Source organism: Hyperolius riggenbachi, chromosome 2, assembly GCF_040937935.1.
Source record: "Hyperolius riggenbachi isolate aHypRig1 chromosome 2, aHypRig1.pri, whole genome shotgun sequence".
NCBI lineage: Eukaryota > Metazoa > Chordata > Amphibia > Anura > Hyperoliidae > Hyperolius > Hyperolius riggenbachi.
In genome coordinates, this window is record NC_090647.1 from 143686166 (window position 1) to 143709625 (window position 23460).

At 43.4% G+C, this 23460-nt stretch overlaps 1 protein-coding gene across 5 annotated transcripts in view; it reads left to right on the forward strand.

The window, feature by feature from the left end:
- The window catches only part of DGKA (diacylglycerol kinase alpha), a 245608-nt gene that overhangs the window by 155374 nt on the left and 66774 nt on the right, over positions 1-23460 (forward strand). For 4 of the 5 annotated variants that reach the window (XM_068267592.1, XM_068267591.1, XM_068267594.1 and 1 more), the window contains 3 exons: positions 3490-3580; positions 3728-3795; positions 5170-5311. In XM_068267592.1, coding sequence (XP_068123693.1) covers positions 3508-3580; positions 3728-3795; positions 5170-5311 — 283 coding nt within the window. In that variant the 5' untranslated portion in view covers positions 3490-3507. Of the gene's footprint in view, positions 1-3072; positions 3352-3489; positions 3581-3727; positions 3796-5169; positions 5312-23460 lie in introns of those variants that run through there. The other variant, XM_068267596.1, reaches the window with a different exon arrangement.

A 23460-nucleotide genomic window follows, 5' to 3' on the forward strand; every position in this document is an offset into this window, starting at 1 on the left:
AGCATCATACAGGAGGAAATCAGTGATGTCCGGGGAATGTGCTTGTTGTCGCCATATACTGGTACGTGATTAAGAAAACATTTGTAGAACATACAGTAGTGTCTTGTAACTTCCGTGTAACATGGTTCTTGTCCATGAAAGTTGTCTGTGTTGTCCATGGTACTGGCTGGCCAAGGGGGATGCAGCGGCCAAGGGGGATGCAGCTTACCCACAGTTGAAAGGCAGTAAGCGTTTTTAAACCATTGTCCAGTAGAATGTTGGCTTTATTTTCCCACAGCAGATTGGCTGCACAGGAATGTTTTGACTTCAAGTCCTGGGTTACGGCAGATTGTCTTAGTCCTATTTAAGATTATAAAACTACATTTTTCCACATCTACTTTCCACATGGGAACACAGATCCAGTGTTGTTGTTATTATTCTTTTAGATTTATACTGCATAGTGTCAGCCTCTTCCGTGGTGCTGGTGTTAATCTGTGGGTTTACTCCATATATGTTTTTAATGTGCAAAAAAAGGTAAAAAACTTTAACCGCGTCTTTGTCAAAAAATGGTTTACTGACACATATGTTTAAAAGCACTTCTTACAACACATGCAAAAATAAAACATGCTTATTTTTTGCAATTTTAAATGTAAATGTAGCCTAAGGCCTCCTCTGACTAAAAAATTCTGAGCCATTTTTGCTTCTGCCACATGTGCTTTGCATCTCCTGGATTGGAGGGATTCTGATGCCCCTTTTCTAGTTTGTATTTAACTTGCCCAATACATTTTTTTTTTATCAACATACATTGTACTTTTTTTTTTGTAATAAAAATTAAAATGCCGTAATTCATAGTAAGCAGTAAATAAACTGTTCTATACTAAATCAGTGTTTCTCAACATTGCTACAGTATGTACACCTCACCCCCACCCCAGGATGCACGTATCATGAGTTGAGAACCTACGGAATAATGAGAGTTGAAATGTGATTGGATGTTAGGGGTTAAGCAAAAAAGCTGTGTTTTGAAGTTTTCATCTTTTATGAACATAGAGCATTGAATCACAGTTTCTTTTCGGTAGAAACAGATTTTTCACATGTTCATTTGAAAACAAGATGAAAATAAATGCTTTAATTAATTTACCTATTGTAAAAGTATCTACCTGCTTTAAAACAATCCACCCACGTCAAACTAGTGCAACCAATTTTTTTTTCTAAAGTCAACTAGTTAAAAGCATATCACCTGTGTAGAGAAATGTAAAGTAGATGATTCAGCTGTAAATTTGCCAAAAACAAGATGTCCACCAAAATGATGCACAAATGAAAGTAGTGAGGGAGGCCACAAGAGATCTATGACAGCTCTCAAGGAGCGGTAAGCTTCAGCAGCAGAGACTGGAGCCACCACACATACAAAAATTATTGGTGCTGACATCTTATCTAAAGTATGGCATAGGGCAAGTGGAAGAGTTTGAAATTAGATAGAAGGAGGTTATTTAAACTAAACTTAAACAAAAAACTGGGCAAATACTACTCATCATAATAAACACCATAAGCCAAACAATACACATCATACTAAACACAGCATCCCTACTGTGAAGCATAATAATAATAATAATAATCCGAACATTTGTATAGCGCTTTTCTCCTGTCAGACTCAAAGCGCTCAAGAGCTGCAGCCACTGGGACGCGCTCAGGAGGCCACCCTGCAGTGTTAGGGAATCTTGCCTTGAACTCCCTACTGAATAGGTACTTGACCTAGCCAGGATTCGAACCCTGGTCTCCCATGTCAAAGGCAGAGCCCTTAACCAGTACACTATCCAGCCACTATGGTGGTAGTAGCAGCATGTTGTGGGAATGCTTCTTTGCAGTAAGTCTTTGAGTACATTTGAGGGTAGAGCATAGATGAATTGTAGCAAAATACTGGTCCTGGAGGAAAATCTAATGTCTGCAAGAACCAGCATACTAAAAGACAGTTTAAGTCGATTTGTAAAGATCTGTTTTCACAAGGAGACAAAATAATCAATTCCCATTAATCATTGTAAAATATTAATTCCACTGTGTTCAGTACTGAACAAAAAAAATGTCAAAAGATGGTTACTTTTTATAAGCACTATGTTTTATCTTTCTAGGCATTTTCATAGTTCAAAAAAAGTACAATAGCCTTTGGCTTCTTAAAGTTTTACAAAGAAGGGGAAAATTACTGAAGGAAATTATATTTCAGCTAACCTAAAATCAGTCAACTTATAGGGAACTAAGTCGTTTAAAGCTTCAAGGCATATTGCCGCTAGTTCCTGCAACTCTCTCTTGTACCTGAAATCCAGATTCATGCATAGAGTAAGGCAGTAGATTGCTGCTTCATAGTAGGGCATGTAGACTAATAAATGGCTTCTATATGGGTAGGAGGAGAGTCATTTGCAGAACAAATCTAGAATTGATAGAAAATTGAAATCTCTGCTGTTTAAAGCTGACACTTTTCACCCCCTAAATCTTTATGTCTGTGCACTAGTTTATGTGAGATAACTCATTTTATTAGCAAATGAAGCTTGCAGAGGCCAGCCATGTAATGCTACATAGAATTACTGCTGACTTGCTTGCTTTCTCTCTCTCTCTCTCTCTGCAATCACTGCTGTTGCTGTGACAAATTGCTGCCACTGCTGGCTGAGACGGTTATTACTGATATCTGGGAGACCTCTTTTCTGCTTGTAGATATCATTGTGTCAGACGGACGTTGCAAATGTGACATCCTGTTGCTTAGTACACATTGAGCAGATTACAGCAGCTGCGTATCTGCGCTGTAAAGTACTATGATGCATTGTACCATACACTTATAAGATGGATATTGCTATAGGCTGCCCCTTGATGAGCTATGGGCTTCTCAGGTTTGATTTGCCTTGACTAGCTCATGTAGAAAACTGTAATACAGAGGCTGTCAGCTAATGCTGCTTAATGGAAAACTGTTTTGCTATTAATCTGTCTCAGTTCAAGGCTGATGGCTTGATTTGATCTCTTGTACTGATACATCTTTACTTATCTGCCACCCTCTGTGTTCTCTATGTTTCTGCATTACTCCCACTTGTCACTGCTGGAGGTTTCTCATGCTGGCTCTCTGTGCCAGTTTCTTTAATGCCTCTGCATTGGTCTCACCTGGCATTTCATCTATTGCCTTTAATGTTCTTAAATACTGTTCAGTTTGTGAAGTCCAATATTCAATGTGTCCCAGTTGCTTTATCTTCTGTCCCCTTCTCCTCTTGCCTCCCCCTCTGTGTCTCTCTCCTGTCACCCTGCCACTCAATCAGTCTCTGTCTCGTTATTACAGCCGCACAGTGGCTCTGGAAAACTCGGAGAGAATGTGTTAGATCAGCTAATATGTAATCCAAGGTTTGAGCCATAATCACACCCCATTCACCCACAGGCAGCTTTACCCTTTCCCATTATTGCTCTCCTCTCTCTCTCCCTCTCTCTCCCCTTCCTTGCTTTGGATTATCCATCTCACCTCGTTTTGCTGTGTTGCCGCAGGGCTGTCGCAGAGCCAGAATGAGCGAGGAGAACAAGGACTGGGCAATCCTGAACCCACAGGAGTTCACCCAACTGCAGAAGTACATTGATTGTGAGTAAACATCTCCTCTCCTCTCTTCAGCATAGACCTTCATCTTCAGTGTCTTGTCAGCCTGAGATGCCCTAGACAAAGAAGAAGACTGCAAGCAAATTGCAACAGAAATACACATGTTGAAATCAAATGCTATTTTGTTTCTAGATAGTACCAAAAAGGTTCAAGATGTTCTGCAGGAATTTTATGGAGATGGCACCCATCTATCGGAAGAGGTGAGACCTTTTGCACATATTTTCCCTGTGTGAATAGATAGAATATAATAGAGATAGATAGATAGATAGATAGATAGATACATAGATAGATACATAGATAGATACATAGATAATGCTTTGCAGCTTCTGCTTCAGCTATGTTATTCAGAGAGTGATTACCTGTCATGTATGATTGCACAGCTTTAATAAGCTAAAAAATTGATTTCCGTACCTTTTTGCTAGAATGACATTTACTACTTGTTTCGTTTGGGACCATCACGACTAGCTGTTGTTCCATGGGGCTGTGTTTTTATTACAGGTATAGAATTGCATTAGGACGATGAGATGATTATTTGCGTTACAGGTTTATAACATTCTTGGAATCTATACATTGTAGGGAGGCCAGTGTAACGTAACGTTTGAGTGTTGCAGAATGTTCTATGTTTATGAGGATTTCTAGATGAGTTTCCTGTGCAGGTGTAAATCAAAGCACAGCAAGTCCTAATGTATATTCACAGAATGTATTTATTAACCTGTAGAGGTCAAACATGCCCATCAAACACCTCTGCTGCAGCAACAATAGAAATACTTAATGAGGAATAAAATGGGTAAGGGAAAATAAGAATGTATGTTACCCATGGCAACATTTGAATATCATACGCAAAAAAAATGTTGTACTTGTTCTGGGTTTTTTCCTTCCGACTCTGGGGTGGAAAGTGATAGGGCAAATCATGAAATTAACACAGTGCCCCAATTTATCTAAAATATACTCTTATTAGAAATCCCACAAACCCCCATGTTGCTTTGCTGTCAATCAAACAGTCTGAAATTATTCCAGTTCTGTATTACCTTGTCAATCAAATCGTACAAGTCTGTAACTTGTTTTAATAGATACCTCAATAAAGCCCATCTGAGGTTATATACCGTAGCCACACCCTTTTGATTGTATGTATTTACCTTTGATACAGTTACTATAATAAAAGCTCTGCGGGTTAATTGTGGGAGACATTTTCTGAAAGCAGGGGTCTCCATACATAGCCTGTTGCTGTATACACTGCTTTCACAGCATGTATTTAGTGTAATTTATTGCAGAACTCTGAATGCAATTAGTTGGGTTAGAAGTGATGAAAGATCTTTAGTATTGCAGTGCTATTTCTCACGAAGCTGTCCGGATTAGAACGAAATCTCTAATGCTCTTTTTTTTCTGGTGGTTTTAATGAATCCACAAATCCAAAGAGGCTCCCTGTTGATTTCAGTGGAGGGAAATTAACAAGAATGTAGAGTTTTAACGCTTAGGCGTAAGACATATTGACTGCTTTCTTAATGTGTTAGCATCACGTAGGTGTTACTTTCTGCTAGCTGCATCTAAAATGTTCCTTTTATGTTTTGTTTTAGTCAATCGATTTTGAAGGCTTCAGGCGCTTCTTGAGAACCTACCTGGATGCAGATGACATTCCTACAGATCTCTGCAAGAGGATGTTTATGTCTTTCCAGACGGTACCCAATGAGGCAGGAGATCAAGCAGATGGCGCAAAAGGTGAGAAAATGAACTGAGAAAGTTATTGATACTTTTTTTGTGGAGCTCTGATAAATTTAGAACTTTACACATTTATACATGTGATATGGATTCTGTCTACATCTGTACTCATGTCTGCTTCCCAGCACAACCTATAAATGGTGTTCCTTCAATGTCATACATGTCAACTCTGGCCCACGCTCCAAATCTGGCCCGTAAGGCCATCGAAATCCCCCCAATTGATTTCCCCACTTTGTATTATGTTTGGCCAGACCACCATGGAAGCTGTATTGAAGGTAAAGCCCTAGATCACCAGGGAAGCCATATGGGGGAGGGATGGGGAAAGCACTAGACACCAGAGAACTGTATAGGTAAGGGAGGATTACTAGACACCAGGGAACTGTATCAGTAAGCAAAGGGACAACTAGATACCAGGGAACTGTATAGGGGAGGGAGGACCACTAAACATCAAATAGCTCTATAGGGGAAGGAGGGAGGACCACTAAATACCAGGAAACTGAAGAGGATAGGACCACTAGATGCCAAGGAACTGTATAAGAGGCAGAGACATTAGACATCAGGGAACTTTATTATGGAGGGAGGTGGCCACTAGACATTGAGGTTGGTGACTTTGTCCCAGTGTTCAATTTTGGCCCACTTTGTATTTGAATTTGACACCCTTGTTTCTAGGTGAACATCCATAAAGATACACGGAGGCAATCATCAGTTCTTCTAAATGGCCAGTAGTCAGGCTGGCCAAACACATTATAACGTTATACCTATAAACACTAAGGAACCGTGCAGCTGCAATTCACACTAGAATCATACTACCGTGCCAATACATGACGATGGCGATTCAGACGTGATGTCTAGAAAAATAATGCAGCCGCAATGTTTTTCCCCACACCCACAAAATCAACAGGCTGTAATTTTTGTGTGCGGGCAATGGAGCCAAATTGGGAGCCAGAGGAAAACACATACAAGCAGTTATGTCACCTGATCTCACCTAACCTAGGCCTCAGACACCAAACCAAATCTCAGAAAATAGGCTCACTGTTTAGTACTACAGCGGGAGGTTTTTGGAAAATTAGTCTTGTGAGATTAGGCCTAAACTATTTGTGTGAGATCAGTTGCTTGAGATGTATTTACCTTACCTTCTTTTAGGAATTAGCTTTATTTGCAGCACAGCAAACTGGCAGGTCATATTTTTAGCACAAAAGTGCTATTTGCAAAAATGTAATGAGAACAACCCGCCTGCTAAATTGTATCTTTACTACATGATAACACTGTCAGCCATGTTATAAGTACGTACAACTGTGTTCATAGGAATTTGATTAGCACATTCCAGTGCATGTCTGGTATAGTGTTTTGCCACCTCAACAGTGTATAGAGTTTTTATAGTGGTTTTATTGGACTTTGGGAGGAAGGGTCAGTCACCATCTGGACTTGGTGGGTTGTTCACTGATCTTGTGCTCCTGTACATAATGGCAGCTGCTTGAGTGTGCCATTCAGTTTATGCTGGTCTTTATGCATCTTGCGCCCTGCCACTGTTTGTCATACTATCTGGAAGACCTCTGTGCACAGTCTGAATGCTGAGTCCTGTCTGGTGTGGTAAATTCACATTTATATGGATCTGGTGCTTAGTGCCAATTATTGTTAAATAGTGGTCTTTCAGAAAGCCCTAAGTTTGGGCAAAACATTGATTGATCCTCCTCCTACACCTCCTTGTCATTGCCTATGCCTGATGGAAGTCATGTTATTGCTTGTCTTTGATGCTTGCATGCATTTTTATGAATTGGAAGAAATAAAGAGGATGTTTTATAACGGATTTGAAACTCCAGGCAATTTCTCTTGTGAACAGTGCATGATCCTCAATCTTAGCCAGTAAATGCTCCATCTGCTTAAACAGTATGGTGATTACAAATGGCCATCAGATAAACACAGCTGGGAATGACCTAATAATTATAGCCATGGATGTCCGTCAGTGTAAGGAAAGCATCCAAGCCCCCTTTAAACGCAGATAGAGTTTGTCATAACTACTTCCTGTGGTAATACATTCCACAGTTTAACAACTCTTACTGTAAAGAACCCTTTCCTACAATAAATGGCAAAAACGTTTTCCTCCATGCACAGATCATGTCCCCTAGTCCTTTGCTCGAGCTTAAGAACAACAAGCTTGTCTGACAAACTTTTTTTTGCCCTCTGATGTATTTATACACGTTATTTAGATCTCTTTTAAGGCTACATAAGCCTAGTTTATCTAACCTTTGCTGGTAAGTGACTCCTTACATCCAAAAATGCAATGTCCCATTATGAGGAGCCTCTGCGTCATCATATTTACAGTCTACATATCCCCCTTTGGCCAGGCGGGGTATCTGATAAATGTTTGGGTTGGTTGCATGTATCTTGCTCTTCCCACTGGGATGGCTCTTCAGAACTAGTCTTACCATTTGGTTGTGCTCAGATATTGTTGTCTTCCTTGCAGCAATATCATGGTTCCCATGTAACTGTGTGATTCCAGATACATTTAACAGGTCTATATGCCTGCTGTGTGCTCTGCTGGCAGCTCCAATCCATCAGACTCAACTACCACCCCTCTGTCTGCTACCAATCAGTATGTTTGTAGGTACTTGTGTGTATATATGAATCCAAACTGAAATCAAGTAAAATGCCTTTTCCTTGACATGGTTTCCAAGGGTAGTTTACTGGTTAACCAGCTGAGCGGTCTGGACGAGCTCAGCTCGTCCAACACCGCCAGCGGCTGCCGCTCAGGCCCTGCTGGGCCGATTTTAATGAAATAAAAAGCAGCACACGCAGCCGGCACTTTGCCAGCCGCGTGTGCTGCCTGATCGCCGCCGCTCTGCGGCGATTCGCCGCGAGCAGCGGCGAAAGAGGGTCCCCCCAGCCGCCTGAGCCCAGCGTAGCCGGAACAAAAAGTTCCGGCCAGCGCTAAGGGCTGGATCGGAGGCGGCTGACGTCAGGACGTCGGCTGACGTCGATGACGTCACTCCGCTCGTCGCTATGGCGACGATATAAGCAAAACAAGGAAGGCCGCTCATTGCGGCCTTCCTTGTTTATTCTGGGCGCCGGAGGCGATCGGAAGATCGCCTCCGGAGCGCCCTCTAGTGGGCTTTCATGCAGCCAACTTTCAGTTGGCTGCATGAAATAGTTTTTTTTTTATTTAAAAAAAACCCTCCCGCAGCCACCCTGGCGATTTAATCAGAACGCCAGGGTGGTTAAGAGCTCTGCCTTTGACATGGGAGACGAGTCTTTGAATCCTGGCTATGGTCAGTACCTATTAGTAAGAAGTCCTTGGGCAAGACTTCCTAATGCTGCAGGGGGACCCCTTGAGCATGTCCCAGTGGCTGCAGCTCTTGAGTGCTTTGATTCCAAATGGAGAAAAGCGCTATTCAAATGTTAGGATTATTATTATTATAATTATTATTACAATTCTGAGATGCGGCAAGCCCATAAGGATATTTGATGACCTGTAGGATATAATGTCAAGTGTACACAGACATTAATTGTATATTGTTGTGTATTAAGCTGTGGGAACACACCTATCTAGCGGTCATATGTATATATGAATAGTGTATATTTCTGTGCATGTGTGTGTATATTTGTGTATGTATGCAAGTGTACTGTACGCATGTATTTGTTTATATATTCATATACCGTATGTGTCTGTGTATGCGTTATGGTTGTTGGTGGACCTTGTGCTAAGGGCCCTTTCACACCAGAGGGCTTTTTCGGCGTTTTAACGCCACGGCCGAAGTTGGCGTTTTCCTAGATAAAAGAAAGTCCATAGACTTTCATTTTACCATTCACACTAAACGCTGCGTTTTGGAGCGTTGCGTTTCAACGCTCCCAGGCGCTTTTTCTGGGCCTACCGCGGCGTTTCTCATTACAATTGACTGTAATGTAGAGGCGTTAAAACGCCTTCAAAACGCCTGCAGCCAAAACGCAGCGTTTTAGCCTTTCACCGCTGCCTGTAGTGTGAAAGAGCCCTAACAGTGCTTTTAAAGCATGATTTGAGACTTGGGAGCCGCATTATAAAAAAAATAAACATTAAGAATGCGAACTGGCAGGTCACATTCTTAACACAAAAATGCTATTTATAGTTTCAAAAGATTTTCATTGAGGAAGCAGATAAAAAGATACAGCTTAAGAAATAATTGCCCATATTGGGATAATAAAAAGGCATATCATAATAAATATCAACAACGGAGATATATTATATCTTGCAAACGCTGCAGTGAGCTGAGAATAGGAAAACAAATAGAAGCCTAATAACCCTGACTGTTGACAAGAATAGGACTGCATCTCGATTTAAACATATGAAGGAAAAGCATTAGTGACAGTAGAAAAGAGTAAATAGAAGAAAAAGAGAAGGAAAGGGAAAGAAGCAACCCAAAGGATGAAGCAGAGGCAGTGGGTTAGTGGTTGTGATGGTTAACCGCTATGGAACCATGCCACAGAAATGCCAGCACACTATCCTTATAAATGGGTCTTTTGAGGATTCTTCACAGAGCTATGTTTAAGCAGAGGGCTCTGGCTAGTGCTCCCAGGGTAGAAGAAGTGAGGAAGAAGTTGTGGTTAAAACAATACATAGTGGGTGACGTGTATCACAAGGTGGTTACTTATTATGTGATTTTATTGAGTTTTAAGTGGCATTTTATTTTTTAGTTGTAGGCATCATAAGTATGTTGATGTGGGCGGGGGGGGGGGGGGGGGTTGGGTTAATAAAGGTGATGACACAGGACTGGCCTTCCATAGGGCACAAAAACCACTAAACATGACACTGCCCCTAAATGCTCAACAGAGAAGGCATCATTACAAGTGACTGTGCTACAGCTCATATATAACAGAGAACCCCCACTTTGTGCCTCTCTGCAATGCAGACTCTTGCCTTGTCTATATCACTGCTGACTTGTCTGACTACTTCTCAGTGTATTAAAGGAATTGTCAGGCAAAAAAAAAAATGAGTTTCACTTACCTGGGGCTTCTACCAGCCCCATGCAGCCATATTGTGCCCTCGTAGTCACTCACTGCTGCTCCAGTCCCCCTCCACCAGCTAGCTTTGTTTTTGCCGGGCCACATTGCGTAAATTTTTATGCATTCCCGCTGGTACAGGCACATTAACACATATGTTTTTACGCGCTACTGGTTCAATGTTCCTGCACCAGTGGGAATGGGGCTGGTAGAAGCCCCAGGTAAGTGAAACTCATTTTTTTTGCCTGACAATTCCTTTAAGGTGTGCATCAATGCTATCTGCTGGAGTTAATAGCAAACTGCACATAGGGTTTTTATGCATGTCCCTGATATTTCTGATCAGCATCTGGTGTAAGGGTGTGTCTGGAGTACATGACAGTTGTATGAGAGAACTTGTCTTTGTTTATACTCTAGAGCAGGGGTCCCCAAACTTTTTCGGTCAAGGGCGGAGGTCAACATACTTCAGACTGCTGGGGGGCCAGAACATACATAAAATGATGTTGAACAACATTACATTGAATTTACGTATTTATTTCCCCCAATCATGCCTGGAGGATAACTCCCAGCAGCAGCCATTCAGTCATGCGTTGCCTGAAGAACGTCTTTGTGCACCAGACAGTGAAGCATACCCAGGTGACAACCTGCCTGGCGGCCAGTTGGACAGCAGTGTCACCAGATGAACCTGATTGGAAGCCAGCGAATTACTGTTTGCTGGCTTCTACAGTATGTAGATGGGTGGTGCCAGCACTGCTATTCTATATGAGGGCCACCAATATTTAAAGTTGCAGTGGGCCACATCTCTAAGTTATACATTTGGTGTTGGGGGCCAGTAAAAAAAGCCTCAGGGGGCTGCATTCGGCCCACGGGCCTTATTTTGAGGACCACTGCTCTAGTGAAACTGATTTTTATCTCTTCACCTCTATGAGTTTATTTATTATTTATTGTATTTATAAAGCGCCAACATATTACGCAGCGCTGGAAAATAAATAGGGATACATACAATATTTAGGGGTGACATACAGCAAAATGACAATACCTGAATACAAGAAAGACCAGATCATGCAGCACAGTATGAGTACATAGTAATGCTTAGTCACTGGAGGGAAGCATGGAGATTAGGCAAGTTAGGTTCACTCAGATGCATAGCATGGGTTCACAGTAATGGAGGTGCATGATCAGGTAGGACACAAAAGGAGTAGGACCCTGCCCAAAGGCTTACAATCTAGAGGGGGAGGTAAGGACACGGAAGGTAGGGGACCAGAGTTCAGCTGTGGGTTTAGAGCACTTGTGAGGGGTAGTAGGCCAGAGTGAAAAGGTGAGTTTTGAGGGCTTTCTTGAAGATGTTGAAGGAGGGGGCTGCCCTAATGGGTGGAGGTAGTGAGTTCCATATTGTTGGAGCCGCTCTTGAGAAGTCCTGGAAGCGTGCATGGGACTGGCGAAGTTCATTGGAAGAGCGGAGTGAGCGGCTCGGTGTGTACCTCTGAGTAAGATCGGAAATGTAGGTTGGACAGGTTTTGTGGAAAGATTTGTAGGTCAGACACAGTATCTTGAATATGATTTTGGACTGGATAGGAAGCCAGTGGAGGGATTCAAGGAGGGGATCCGCCGTGAGTTGTCGGCTTTTGCCAGCTGAGTGTGTATGAGGGCTACAGTCTGGTGCTGCACAGTATCACCATCATTAGTAGCTGGGGTCCAGGTTCTGTGCCTCAGATCTTTCTTATTCTCCCCATCTGAGCTGGTGACGCACAGCATCCTCTTAGTTGTGACAGATGGGTTGAGGCTCTGCTGTAGTATTTAGTAGTAGAGTACTGTATTTTACAATTTCTGAGATCTTTAGCAGGCATGTTCTTTTGTTGTTTATCGCCAACCCTCACCAGAGCATTTTTAATGAATCAGATCCAAGGTTACATGGCATGAATTTCATATGACATTCCTTAATTTATAATAGTTTGTTTGTGTATTTATTATCTGTTTAGCTCCATCAATAGCTAAAGCATATACATTTTATTCAAAGCCTGAAATGCCTCTGTTCTCCACTTCAGTACAAAAATCTACAGTATATGCAAAACCCCTTTTGAACAGTAATAAGATTGCTGGGCATTGTACACTGTACAAATGTGGCAAAACTGCATTATAGTACAGCATTCACACATGCTAGAATCACCAAATTTGCTAGGTATGTTAACGAGAACAGCAGTAACAAGAGGATCTTTTTTTCAAAAAGACCTTGTAGTTTTTGAGAAATTTTGCTGCGGTACACTTTAATGTATACTTTTTCAGAGCTCAATATTCACAGGACAGGACAGCAGCCCCCCCCCCCCAGACTCTTTAACCCATTGTCACAAATGCAGACAGGTATAGCTAGAATGCAGAGCCTGGACTGCTTGGAGCTCCTCAGCCTGAGCTATACCAGACCACATGGTCCATGATATGGGGGGCCTTTGGAAGAGAGGGGCAGCAACGCCTCTTTGATTTTTTTCCCCCTTGTTCCCACTGTTCATACCCAGCAAAATTGGTGATTATACCATGTATGGAGGCTTTTAAAACTTCAAATGTTGGTACCATTAACTTTAATGCAATTCGAATTTGATCATTTGGCAGCCTGAAAATTTTGGTCTGCTCGATCAAATGCACATCCTAAAGAGGCTTCTCTTGTCCTCCTCCACAGCCCTGTTCCAGCTCTGGAACCCCCAAAAAGCAGGCACACTAACACCTTCCCACTCAGCTTTCTTCAGTATAAGCCACGCTGGCTGTCTGCACAGTAGCATGGACCCAGTTGTGCTGTGTTTTTTTTCCGCCGTAGCCCGAGTGCTAGTGTATTTGGGCAGGAAGGCCACATTTTGGGGGTCCCAGTGCTGGAGTGTGTTGATGCACGTGGACGGGGGACATATCTGATTTCTTCCTTCCAATAGGTCACAGGTTTACTGAAAATAGTCCAAAGGTAACATAATAAATAATGAACTTGAGAAATATTATTAAAAAATATATACGCCTATTTTGAATTTAACATCAGCAATACATTCAAAAAAGGGTGAAGAGGACATGTCTTTGTGACTAGTTCTGTAAATGCTTAGGAACTAAGGAGAGCAGTTGCTGTAGTCCTGGAAAGGAAAATATTGCTCAATGGTTTGGGGGCTTCATTGTTTAATTTTTCATTTCATTTGATAATGTGAAAAATATTTTCAATGGGTGGCAGGTCTAAAATGCAGGCAGGACAGTTTGGACAAATGGAGCAAGGCTGTTGCAATAGCTGCAGAAAACAGTTTGGTGTTGTTGACATAAGTAAGGTGTTAGGTTGTCCCTGAAAAAGATGTCTATATGGCCCCATATGTTGTTACAAATCCTGGGTATAGATATCCCCTCTTTTTTATGCACTGAAGCATGAATCAGAAGCATGTAGTACTCCATTTGTGCTAGTTTTGTTGTGTATCTTATGGACCTTTTACACATCTTTTAAAGGATTTATAGGTCTTTCATCCATCTTGTACTGGCTCTTTCAAATACTATTTTATTAATACCTAGATTGCAGCGGCAATAATAAAGGAATCAGAATGGGTTCAGTTTGCTCCAAAACTAAATGTAAACAATGATTGAATGTCTAGCCACCATTGTGATTAAAAAAAGTGAATTATTTTTGTGATACTGTGTAGTGTTAACTTCACAGATGGACAGCATATAATCAGTTATTGTATTAAATCAAAGATGGGTGTGGCCCAGGTCAAATGAAAAAGAATGTATATCATCATCATGAAGCCTCCAGCATAGTGCATGGTAGTGGAACAGTTTATGTGTGTACACAAAAAAAAACCTCCTGATATAATCCTGTAAAGGGATTTGCATAGGTCATGGCTACAAACCTATTATGGTACCCTTTACATTATTCAGAATACTAATCCTTCAACAGAATGTAATTTCCTTCAAGAACCATATGTAGTGATTGACAGACAAAAATCAAATTGTTGCTTTTAAGGGCGTAACCAAAATCACTGGGCCTCCCTGCAAAAGTTTGAATGGGCACTTTCCACCTTACCCAGCTCAAGCTATCAGTGGTACCATTTGGTAGCTTTTTTGCTCTTCATGTATTAGTATTAGGTAGACTTTTTTTTTGCCATCCCCTCACATTGTTGTTAGGTAGGCTTTTTTTGCCATCCCCTCACATTGTTGTTAGGTAGGCTTTTTGCTCCTAGATATTAGTATTGGCCAGCCTTTGTACCCACTCACACCTCCAAATGTAAATAGTAGGCAGCCTTTGTTACCCCCCCCCCCCCCATGTTGATATTGGGTAGCATTTGGGCCCCCATATACCATAGAATAGCGCAAAGAGGTACATTAACTGCTTCCAGTAGCAGGTCGAGTCGTGGCTTCTCTTCTCTCTATTGCCTTTCACTGTACAGCCTCATACCTTTAAATGGTGCCTCTGTGAGCGCCAGCCAAGGGCATTGTTCTCTCCACTCCACTCACCCTATGGCTGTGGGACTATTCTTTTGTGCCCCTCCATCAACTCTTCTCCCTGTCGCATAACAACCAAACACACCGCTGGCCTGGCAACTATCAGCACATCTATACAGTCTCTGCCCGCACTATTGTCCAACGTATGGAGTCCTGATCTCTGCCAGGTGACATACTTCATACTTTGTGTGCAGATAGACAGTGTGGTACACACTACTATTGTTTGTCTGAGAACTTGTGCTTCCTCTGCTATTTGTTGTTTTATATCGGGATGGAGTAGAGAAGGTGACAAGTAAAACTATTCTGCACAAGATCTTTGTGAGTACGGTAATTGTGTGTGAAGTAAATAAAAACAGCGTGTGTGTGGTCTGGGCATGTTATGGAATGTAATTTTGCCAGGGTAAAGCAATGAATATACCACAGAAAATCATTGAAGTGGAGGAGTGGCCAGTTACCTGGTGTAACCTCAGGGGAGGTAATCCGTAAATCTATTAGAGACTCGTGTTACTGGGATAAAGCATGCGTTGCTATGGTAACTTGCAAGGTAACGCTAATAGGTTAAGAGGAGCGGTACTCCCCTGGCAATAGCATCGGAAAAATTGATGTGTGTTGCCTGTGCACAGCAATTTTACAGCAGTATTGTGAATCAGGGCTGCGGAGAGGCTGTAGAAAAACTGTGCAGTGGTACTATGTGACATGAGCTGCACCATGTGCTATAATATGCGATATTCAGAGGTGGTTTATACCGGTATGTATTATATAGTCTTCACTTACTGTTTATTTTTTAGTGTATGTAAGTAACCGCTAGCGTGCTATGAATTGAATCACTAGGGCACAGGTGTCATTGACGGGTCCAGCAACGTCCCCTTGACGACGCTTGCTAGCGACGCCTCTTCCTTTTGGCCGATTAAACGCGAGGTCACGTGATGTACACGGCGGCGCGAGTGAGACTTCCAGCGATCACAGTACTCTGTGAGGTGTTGTCAGGGAATCCGCCGCATCGATCTTTTGTCATGGCATGACGCTAAGCGATGTTCACAATCATGTGCCTGTACCCACCTCGCGACGTTGTGTAAAAATTGCCAGTATTTTATGTGGCCGTCAAGAGCTGCCAAGAGAAATAAGTATTTTCTGTATACTTGTGTTTGTACTGAGTTGTCCGTGGAGATAGCAGGCCATTGCATTGTATGTATGTGGATTTTTTTTTGGGGGGGGGGGGGGAGGGGGGCTTATACACATGTGTACTGTGTTATCTTTTTTCAATAATTTTTTGGTAGAGTGACAATATATTTAAGTCTACTGCTTGCACAGATTTGGAGTAAGCATTTTTAGAAGCATGGTATCTTTGCTGTTTCCACCCATACCGCCAAAACCTGCAAGCAAGCGTCCTTCTTAAGCGAGACAGGTGTTGGATGTTTACAGCTGTCACCCCCCTCCACTCCAACCCCATCCCCTGGCCTGGGTTGCTGCTCTACTTCCCACCTTTTTTTTTACACTGCAGATAACAGCATGCTGCCTCCTCATCCAGAGGTGCACACCAGTGCAGGGGCAACATTCAGGTATTTCTCCTGATCTTTTAAGGGTGCCCATCGGAGATGCCGCACCCCCCAATGAACAATGTGGCCTGCAACCAAGACTGTTTCAGATATTGACGCCTTAGGTGGTTGAGTTTGACACTCCTGCACTATGATGTGGCTATTAAATAAAGCATTTTCCTCTGTATATTGATTTGTTTGAATGTGTGGTATGGTTATTGTTTTAATTTGTATCAATATGTGCTCTGTAGCTAGGTGTGCAATGTAGTAGTAACAGTAGTCTGAGGTTTTGTTCTGAGCTGCTGTCCTTCAGCACTATGGTTCTGTTGCCTTGCTCCCTCGGGAGACGCACTCACACTTGTTGCTGTTCATTGCTAGAGCAAGAAGGATACCAGGCACTTACCCTATCCTTTCTGCCGCATGCCAGGCTCTGCTGGCATCGCTCTGCATCACACACTGGACCTGCTGTGACCACTGCCACTGGTCTCTGTTTCTTCTCAGGGAGGATTCTTCTTGGTCCATACCCAGACCAATGGAGAGCCCTGGCAGGAGTTTCAAAGATGCATTGCCGGTGCATACAGTATTGCAGAGCGATACAAGTTACGACGAAGCATGGCAGATGTTTGGCGTTGCTGTAGGATTAGTAGTGATTGGGTCTGGGATGCCCGCATAAGATTCTAGGGCTCTGGAGGTCTCCTTAGTAATGTAGGCTTTCAGGTGTTTAGTTACTGCGGCAGAAGACGTATGTTAGGAACATAAGACCTGCTGCACTGCCTGTCTAAGCTAATGGTCATGTCTGACAGGGAAGCATTGCTTCCTGGCAGCATAAAAGAGGGAATAGGATAAGGTGTAAAGAACCTGCTGGGAGATAAAATTGCCCGAGTGAGTTTTGTAACACCTTGCTGGATGCTAAGGGGAAGCAGAATGTTGCCTGATTTTTGGACTTGCCATTGCTGAACACTGGCGAGTTCAGTAATAGGATATGGCCCACAGTACCCAAAAAGGAGAGAAAGAAGTCTGCATGAGTCACGCTTGCCGAGCATCTTGTGGCCTCTCAGTCGTAATGGTTCTCTGCAAGCGTGCAGATTCAGAAACATTTTATGTTCACCTAGCAGATGGTCAGCACACACATGCACAACCTTAACATGGTACTGAGCTTGCATGCTCCCTGGTGTTTCAACACTGTTCCTGGAAGGAGGTGGTTCTAAAAGGTTGTGGCCAAATCCAAACCAGTAAAAGCCATTCATCTTTTTGCATACTCACTCTTACAGTCACTTACAGTTCTGTAGTTTGTTATGACTTATAAACCTTAAGATCAAGTTTAACCCAGTACTCTCTCTCACTTAGTCCTGCTAAAAACTATTGCCATTCTGGAAAGCATCAACTGAAGTGTATTCTGTTGTGTGTATGGTGTAAGTAGGGTATGTGTGCGCACCCTTGTGAGATCTGCCCAGACATTCTGATCGACAACCTGGTGCAGCTCGCTGTTGACCCCACACTCTGTGCATAGGTCAGGAGCTTCCTCTCAGATAGAACGCAGCAGGTCAAGCTCGGCGACTGCACCTCCAGCGTGAGAATTACCAATACGGGTGCACCCCAAGGGTGTGTACTGTCCCCGCTACTGTTTTCCCTGTATACCAATAACTGCACCTCCTCCACAGACTCTGTGAAGGTCATCAAATTTGCTGATGACACAACTATCATTGGTCTCATCAACAACAACGGAGAGCACGAGTATCACAGCGAAATAGAGAGAATCTGCAATTGGTGCAAGAGTAACAACCTCATCCTCAATGCAACAAAGACTGTCGAGCTGGTTGTTGACTTTAGGAAGAACCCTCCTGCCCTCCCACCCGTCAACATAGGCGAGACAGTGGTCTCCAAAGTACCAACTGTGCGGTTCCTGGGCTCAACCTTATCCACTGACCTAAAATGGGGGCAAAACACTGCCAGAATTCAGAAGAAGGCATGGCAGAGGCTATTTTTCCTGCGCCAACTTTAAAAATTCGGAATCCCTCGGGAGCTACTGACCAGCTTCTACACCGAGACCACGGAGTCCATTCTCTGCTCCTCCATAATCGTCTGGTATGCTGGCGCAACGGAGAGTGATAGACAAAAACTGCAAAGAATCATCAATGAGGCAGAAAAGGTTCACACCTACCATCCCTTGTCCTCCTCCACACCGCCAGGATGAGGAAGAGGGCCAACAGGATTTCCTGTGACTCTTCTCACCCTGGCAGCTGCTTCTTTGAGCCTCTCATGTTAAAGGTTTTGTTGGTAAGGTTAACGCTGTCTATGTCCTAAAATTGTAGCATGTACTGTAATGTATCATGTACAGTACTCCGCCAATGTGGAGTGCTTCTTCTTTGCTTAAGCCATGTGTACCAAAAGCAATTCCGGGTACGGCTCGGCCGTACTGTCTTGCTCCATGGAAAGGATCTTATTGATATGTGCTGTTTTTGAATCAGATGCATAGTATGTTTGTTTGGGGCATTATGCATGTTACAGGACTAGTGATAGGTACACATATGGATTCAGAGGAACAGGAACCTCTTTGCAAAGCATGTAATGACACAGAACCGGGAATGTTGGTGTGTAATATTAGGAATTCTACAACTTTCTCTTTTACTTATTGATGGAATCTATGCTTGAACTGTATTGGACGTTACCCATAAACAGGTGGCCTTCTATAGTCGTGGAGTCAATTGTGCAGAACATGGGTGGTAGCATGATCCTTCCAGGGACTTTGACAAAGTGCGCCCCTCCATCCCTGCCACCCCAGCCGTCACACACTGATTGCTATTAGACTAAGATGTGCCACAGGGCCCACAACCTCCCAACACCTTAATATCTAGTTATCTGGCTTGCAGTCACTGTCATGTATCCCCTTTTCTTATTTCTTTCTGCTTCAAACACAATTAGGAATGACAGCTGAATGAATTGTGCGCCCCTTCCTACACTGCGCCCTGAGGCTGGAGCCTCTCCAGCCTATGCCTCGGCCCGGCCCTGTACACCTCTGCCTTCTGCTTGCTCTATGAGCTCCTGGTCCTGCCTTTTGCTATGATTTGACATGTGACATAAGTGAGAGTTGCAAACTTTTGTCACCCATTACCACAGATGTCGTAAAAAATCCAGTTCAGTTCTCTGGATCATCTAAAGTTTTCTCTCCAGTGTTCCTCATGCCTACCTTAATAAATTACTATATATTTATATTCAGTGCCAGGGGCCTAACTAGAAATCACTGGGCCCCCTGCTGAAACTTTGGATGCCTCCACCCTCCGCTTTCTGCACAGGTAAACTGAGAGCCAATGTTAATCAATTGCATTGGGCATAAAATGTGCATGCTTTCCCACAAACAGACACACGTGGTGTGCAGAAAACGCATACAGAAAACCGAGATACGAGTGTGCTCTCAGCCTCTTATTATACTCACTCTGTCCACCTCTGATGGAGCAGAACTGGCCCTGCAGACTTCTCTACAGTACACAGCACTTGGGGAGGGGGTGAAGAGGCTGGGGATGGGGCACTGTACACAAGACCATGCTGCACACTGAATAGGGACTATCTACAAGTCTTTGTATGCAAAACTTTGTATGATTCCTTATCAGTGGCTGAGCAGATGCAGTCATTAGAACAACTGTGCAGAAAGCATTTTCTTTCTGTGCCCTTAGTTGTCAGTCTCTCAGGACAGGGAAAAGAAACTTCTCCCCCCACAGGGCCCCCCTTCAGCTTCTCCCCCACAGGCCCCCCTGCCTCTGCATCCCTTGCACGTTCTATTGTTACGCCTCTGTTAAGTGCTGAGATTTCTGCAGGGCTTTACAAAGTACATGGTCATGTTACTAACAGCTGCCCCTCAGAAGTTTACAATCTACTCCATAACCTTATCTGAAACCATTTTTATTTTTTTGAGGGTGGGGGGATCAAATTGACTTACTAGTATGTAAAAATTTGCATTCAGTGAATTCACTCAGCAACTTCCTCCCCAATCATATTGCATTGAGGAATTGATGACTCAGCATTTTTCCACTGCTATATTACTGAGAAGGAACGTTATTGAATTCCAAGAAGAGTGAATGCACACGTTATGAAAAGACTTGATCCCCTTAATGTTTTTAGGAATAATGACAACTAGAGCCTGAGAGGCTTATATGCTAATGGTCAAAAATGTAGATTTATATAAGCACTATATAAAGGGGGAGGCACAGCATACTGAATTAAGCTTTGCTGGCTTATTGTATAAGCTGCAGCACCCACATGTTGAATTAATTGAATTAAAGGACACTTATCAAAATATACCCATGTATCCAGACCTCTATTAATACAAAATTGTGGTTTTGTTTTTTTTCCCTACGTTTTACCTGATAAACAGTGACCTGTAAAGATACTGAGAGTGTCAGACCTCAGAGCAGTCCATCTTTACAGGGGATGCTCTCCGGTGAAGCTGTGTCTGGAGCTGTCCATTCTCAGCAACCCCCGCCACCCATTATAAGCCATGTGCCCACGGCAACAAGATTGTAGGAGCAAGAGAAAAACACTCGTCCTCTACTCTTACTTCCAAACACAGGAAGTCAATAGTTGCACATCTGCATGAATGATAAGTATAGGCAATGTCTGCATAGGCTACAGCAAGTGCCCAAAGCTCACCGTCTTTATTAATGCAGTCCCACCATCATCCCAGTTGTTCTATCACAGAATTTATAAGAGGCATATAGTTCAGATCATATATATACGATTCTTGTGCAATCCCAGATATATAATATGATCATTCACATCACATTTTTTGTAAGGTGTTTTAGTACCCCAGACGATGAACCTTTTGTTTCTCTGCCCCCAATCTTGTGAATAGGAAATTTGTTGCCTATATTAATTCGTTTTGGGTACACCAATAACATTACATTATATGTATAAACGTTCACTAAATGAGAATTGCAAACTCAATAACCGCAACATTTTGCCATGATTTTCAGTATGAAACAGGCTGGTTTTCACACTATGTTATTTTCTGCTATTTCTGCTCTACTATATCTCTGCTCTCCACTAGGCTGCTATGCCAGTGCTGTGTCTAATCACATTTTCTATTTTCTGCAGTATTACAGTAGGCTACTGATATTTAAGCCACTATAGCACAGCACTCATACTTTGGAGTGTGATGGAGGCAAGATATCCGGGCTTAAATATCAGCATTTTGCAAATCTGGAAGTAGCTGCATGTGATGTCATTACCCACAAGGCTGTGCATCCAAGGCTGAATTTTAATTAGGCTATCACTGAGTGGGAGGGATTTTCACCTATTCAGCTGAATTTCCATTGGCTGCGGGACTTTTTCCCTCAGAGAACTGTGTTTTCTCTGACAAACCTGCCATCAGCTTCACACTGGTGGTGAGTTAATTTCCACCTTACAGTTCCTCTTTAAAGGACAATTCCAAGTGTCACTGGAGAATTAAATAAGAATAACATTTGTAATTTATATATGCTGGGGCTTTTTTGGTCTTCAAAAGCAGTCGCAAAATGTCTGAGCGGTGTGAATATCCTGTTTTAGTCATACCGTATTTTTCGGAATATAAGACGCTCTGGAATATAAGACGCACCTAAGTTTAGTGGGCAAAAATCTGGGGGGAAAAATGTATACAGTATATACTAAACCTGGTGCTCCATATTCCAGGAGCGTATTGTACAGTACATGTTCTCCCCATTGTCCTCTTGTGTCCACTATGTGCCCCTTTCTGTCCCCCTGTGTGTGGCATCCCTTCCTGCCACCCTGTGTGGTCCTCCTGCCCCATGTGTCCCCTCATGTCCTGTGTGTCTCCTCCAGCCCCCCTCTGTGGTCCTCCAGGCCCCTTGTGTCCACTCCTGTCCCCCTGTGTGTGTGTCTGTATCCCCTCCTGCCCCCCTTGTGTGTGTTTCCGTGTCCCCTTCACCCCCCCTGTGTGGTCCTCCAGTCCCTGTGTCCCCTCCTGTCCTCCTGTGTGTGCCCCCTCCTGTGCATGTCCATGTGTCGTCCCCCCCCTCGTCCTCCACCCCAGTCCCCATCCTGTCCTCTGTCCCCCCCATGTCGACGCTCTCCCTTGGCAACAATGACGGCAGAGCAACTCACCTTCCTATGGATTCCAGCGCTGTGTGGTCTGCTGTGTGGTCCTCCGCCTCCAGCATGTCAGCTACACCTGTAAATGAAGAGTTAGCAGCAGAGAAGCTCACCAACTCATCGGTGGCGGCTGCAGCGACGATCTGCAGACATCTCGGTCCCGGGCGGCTTCCCCTAGTGACGGCTCCTGCTAATGACTCATTGAGTCATGGGGAATAACTCATTGAATCATTAACAGGAGCCATCACTAGGGGGAGCCGCGCAGCTTCCCCTAGAGACGGCTCCTGTGAATGATTCATTGAGTCATTTCCCATGACTCAATAAGTCATTAGCAGGAGCCGATACTAGGGGAAGCCGCCCGGGACTGAGATGTCTGCAGATCGTCGCCGCCGCTGAGTAGGTGAGCTTCTCTGCCGCTAACTTTTCATTTACAGGTGTAGCTGACATGCTGGAGGCGGAGGACCACACAGCAGACCACACAGCACTGGAATCCATAGGAAGGTGAGTTGCTCTGCAGTTATTGTTACCAGGGGAGCGGGGACCCGGCAGACCACACAGGGGGACAAGGCAGGGAGTCCCCGACAATGCGGCGGATCGGCGGTTCGCATCGGCGGGCGGTTCTGAAGTCGGGGATTCCCTGCCTTTGGAATATAAGACGCAGGCACTTTTTCTTCCTATTTTTGGGGGAGAAAAAGTGCGTCTTAAATTCTGAAAAATACGGTAATTATGGTGCATACACACCTCCAGTCCTGATTGGACAAATGTACTATTACCATGTAGTATGAGAGCTTATCTACACAATCTGCTCAAAGTATTGAAAATCTGGTGGACTTCATACTACATGGATGTGGTAAAATTGGCCAGTGACAGTTTGACTAATTGATTGATCCAAAGGGAAAAGGGTTGCATTGAGAAATAGATTCTGCCTGAAGACCTTGGCACAGCCAGAAGTATAGCACTCCTGCCAAGATGTATCTATATTTTAGGGGACAAAAAGACTTAAGCAATCCTTAAAGGGTAGCTAAAGTGAAATAAAAGTGGCCAGCTTGACTTACCTGGGGCTTCTTCCAGCTTCTTCTAGTCCCTTACAGTCGTCCCGCTCTGCTTTGTTCA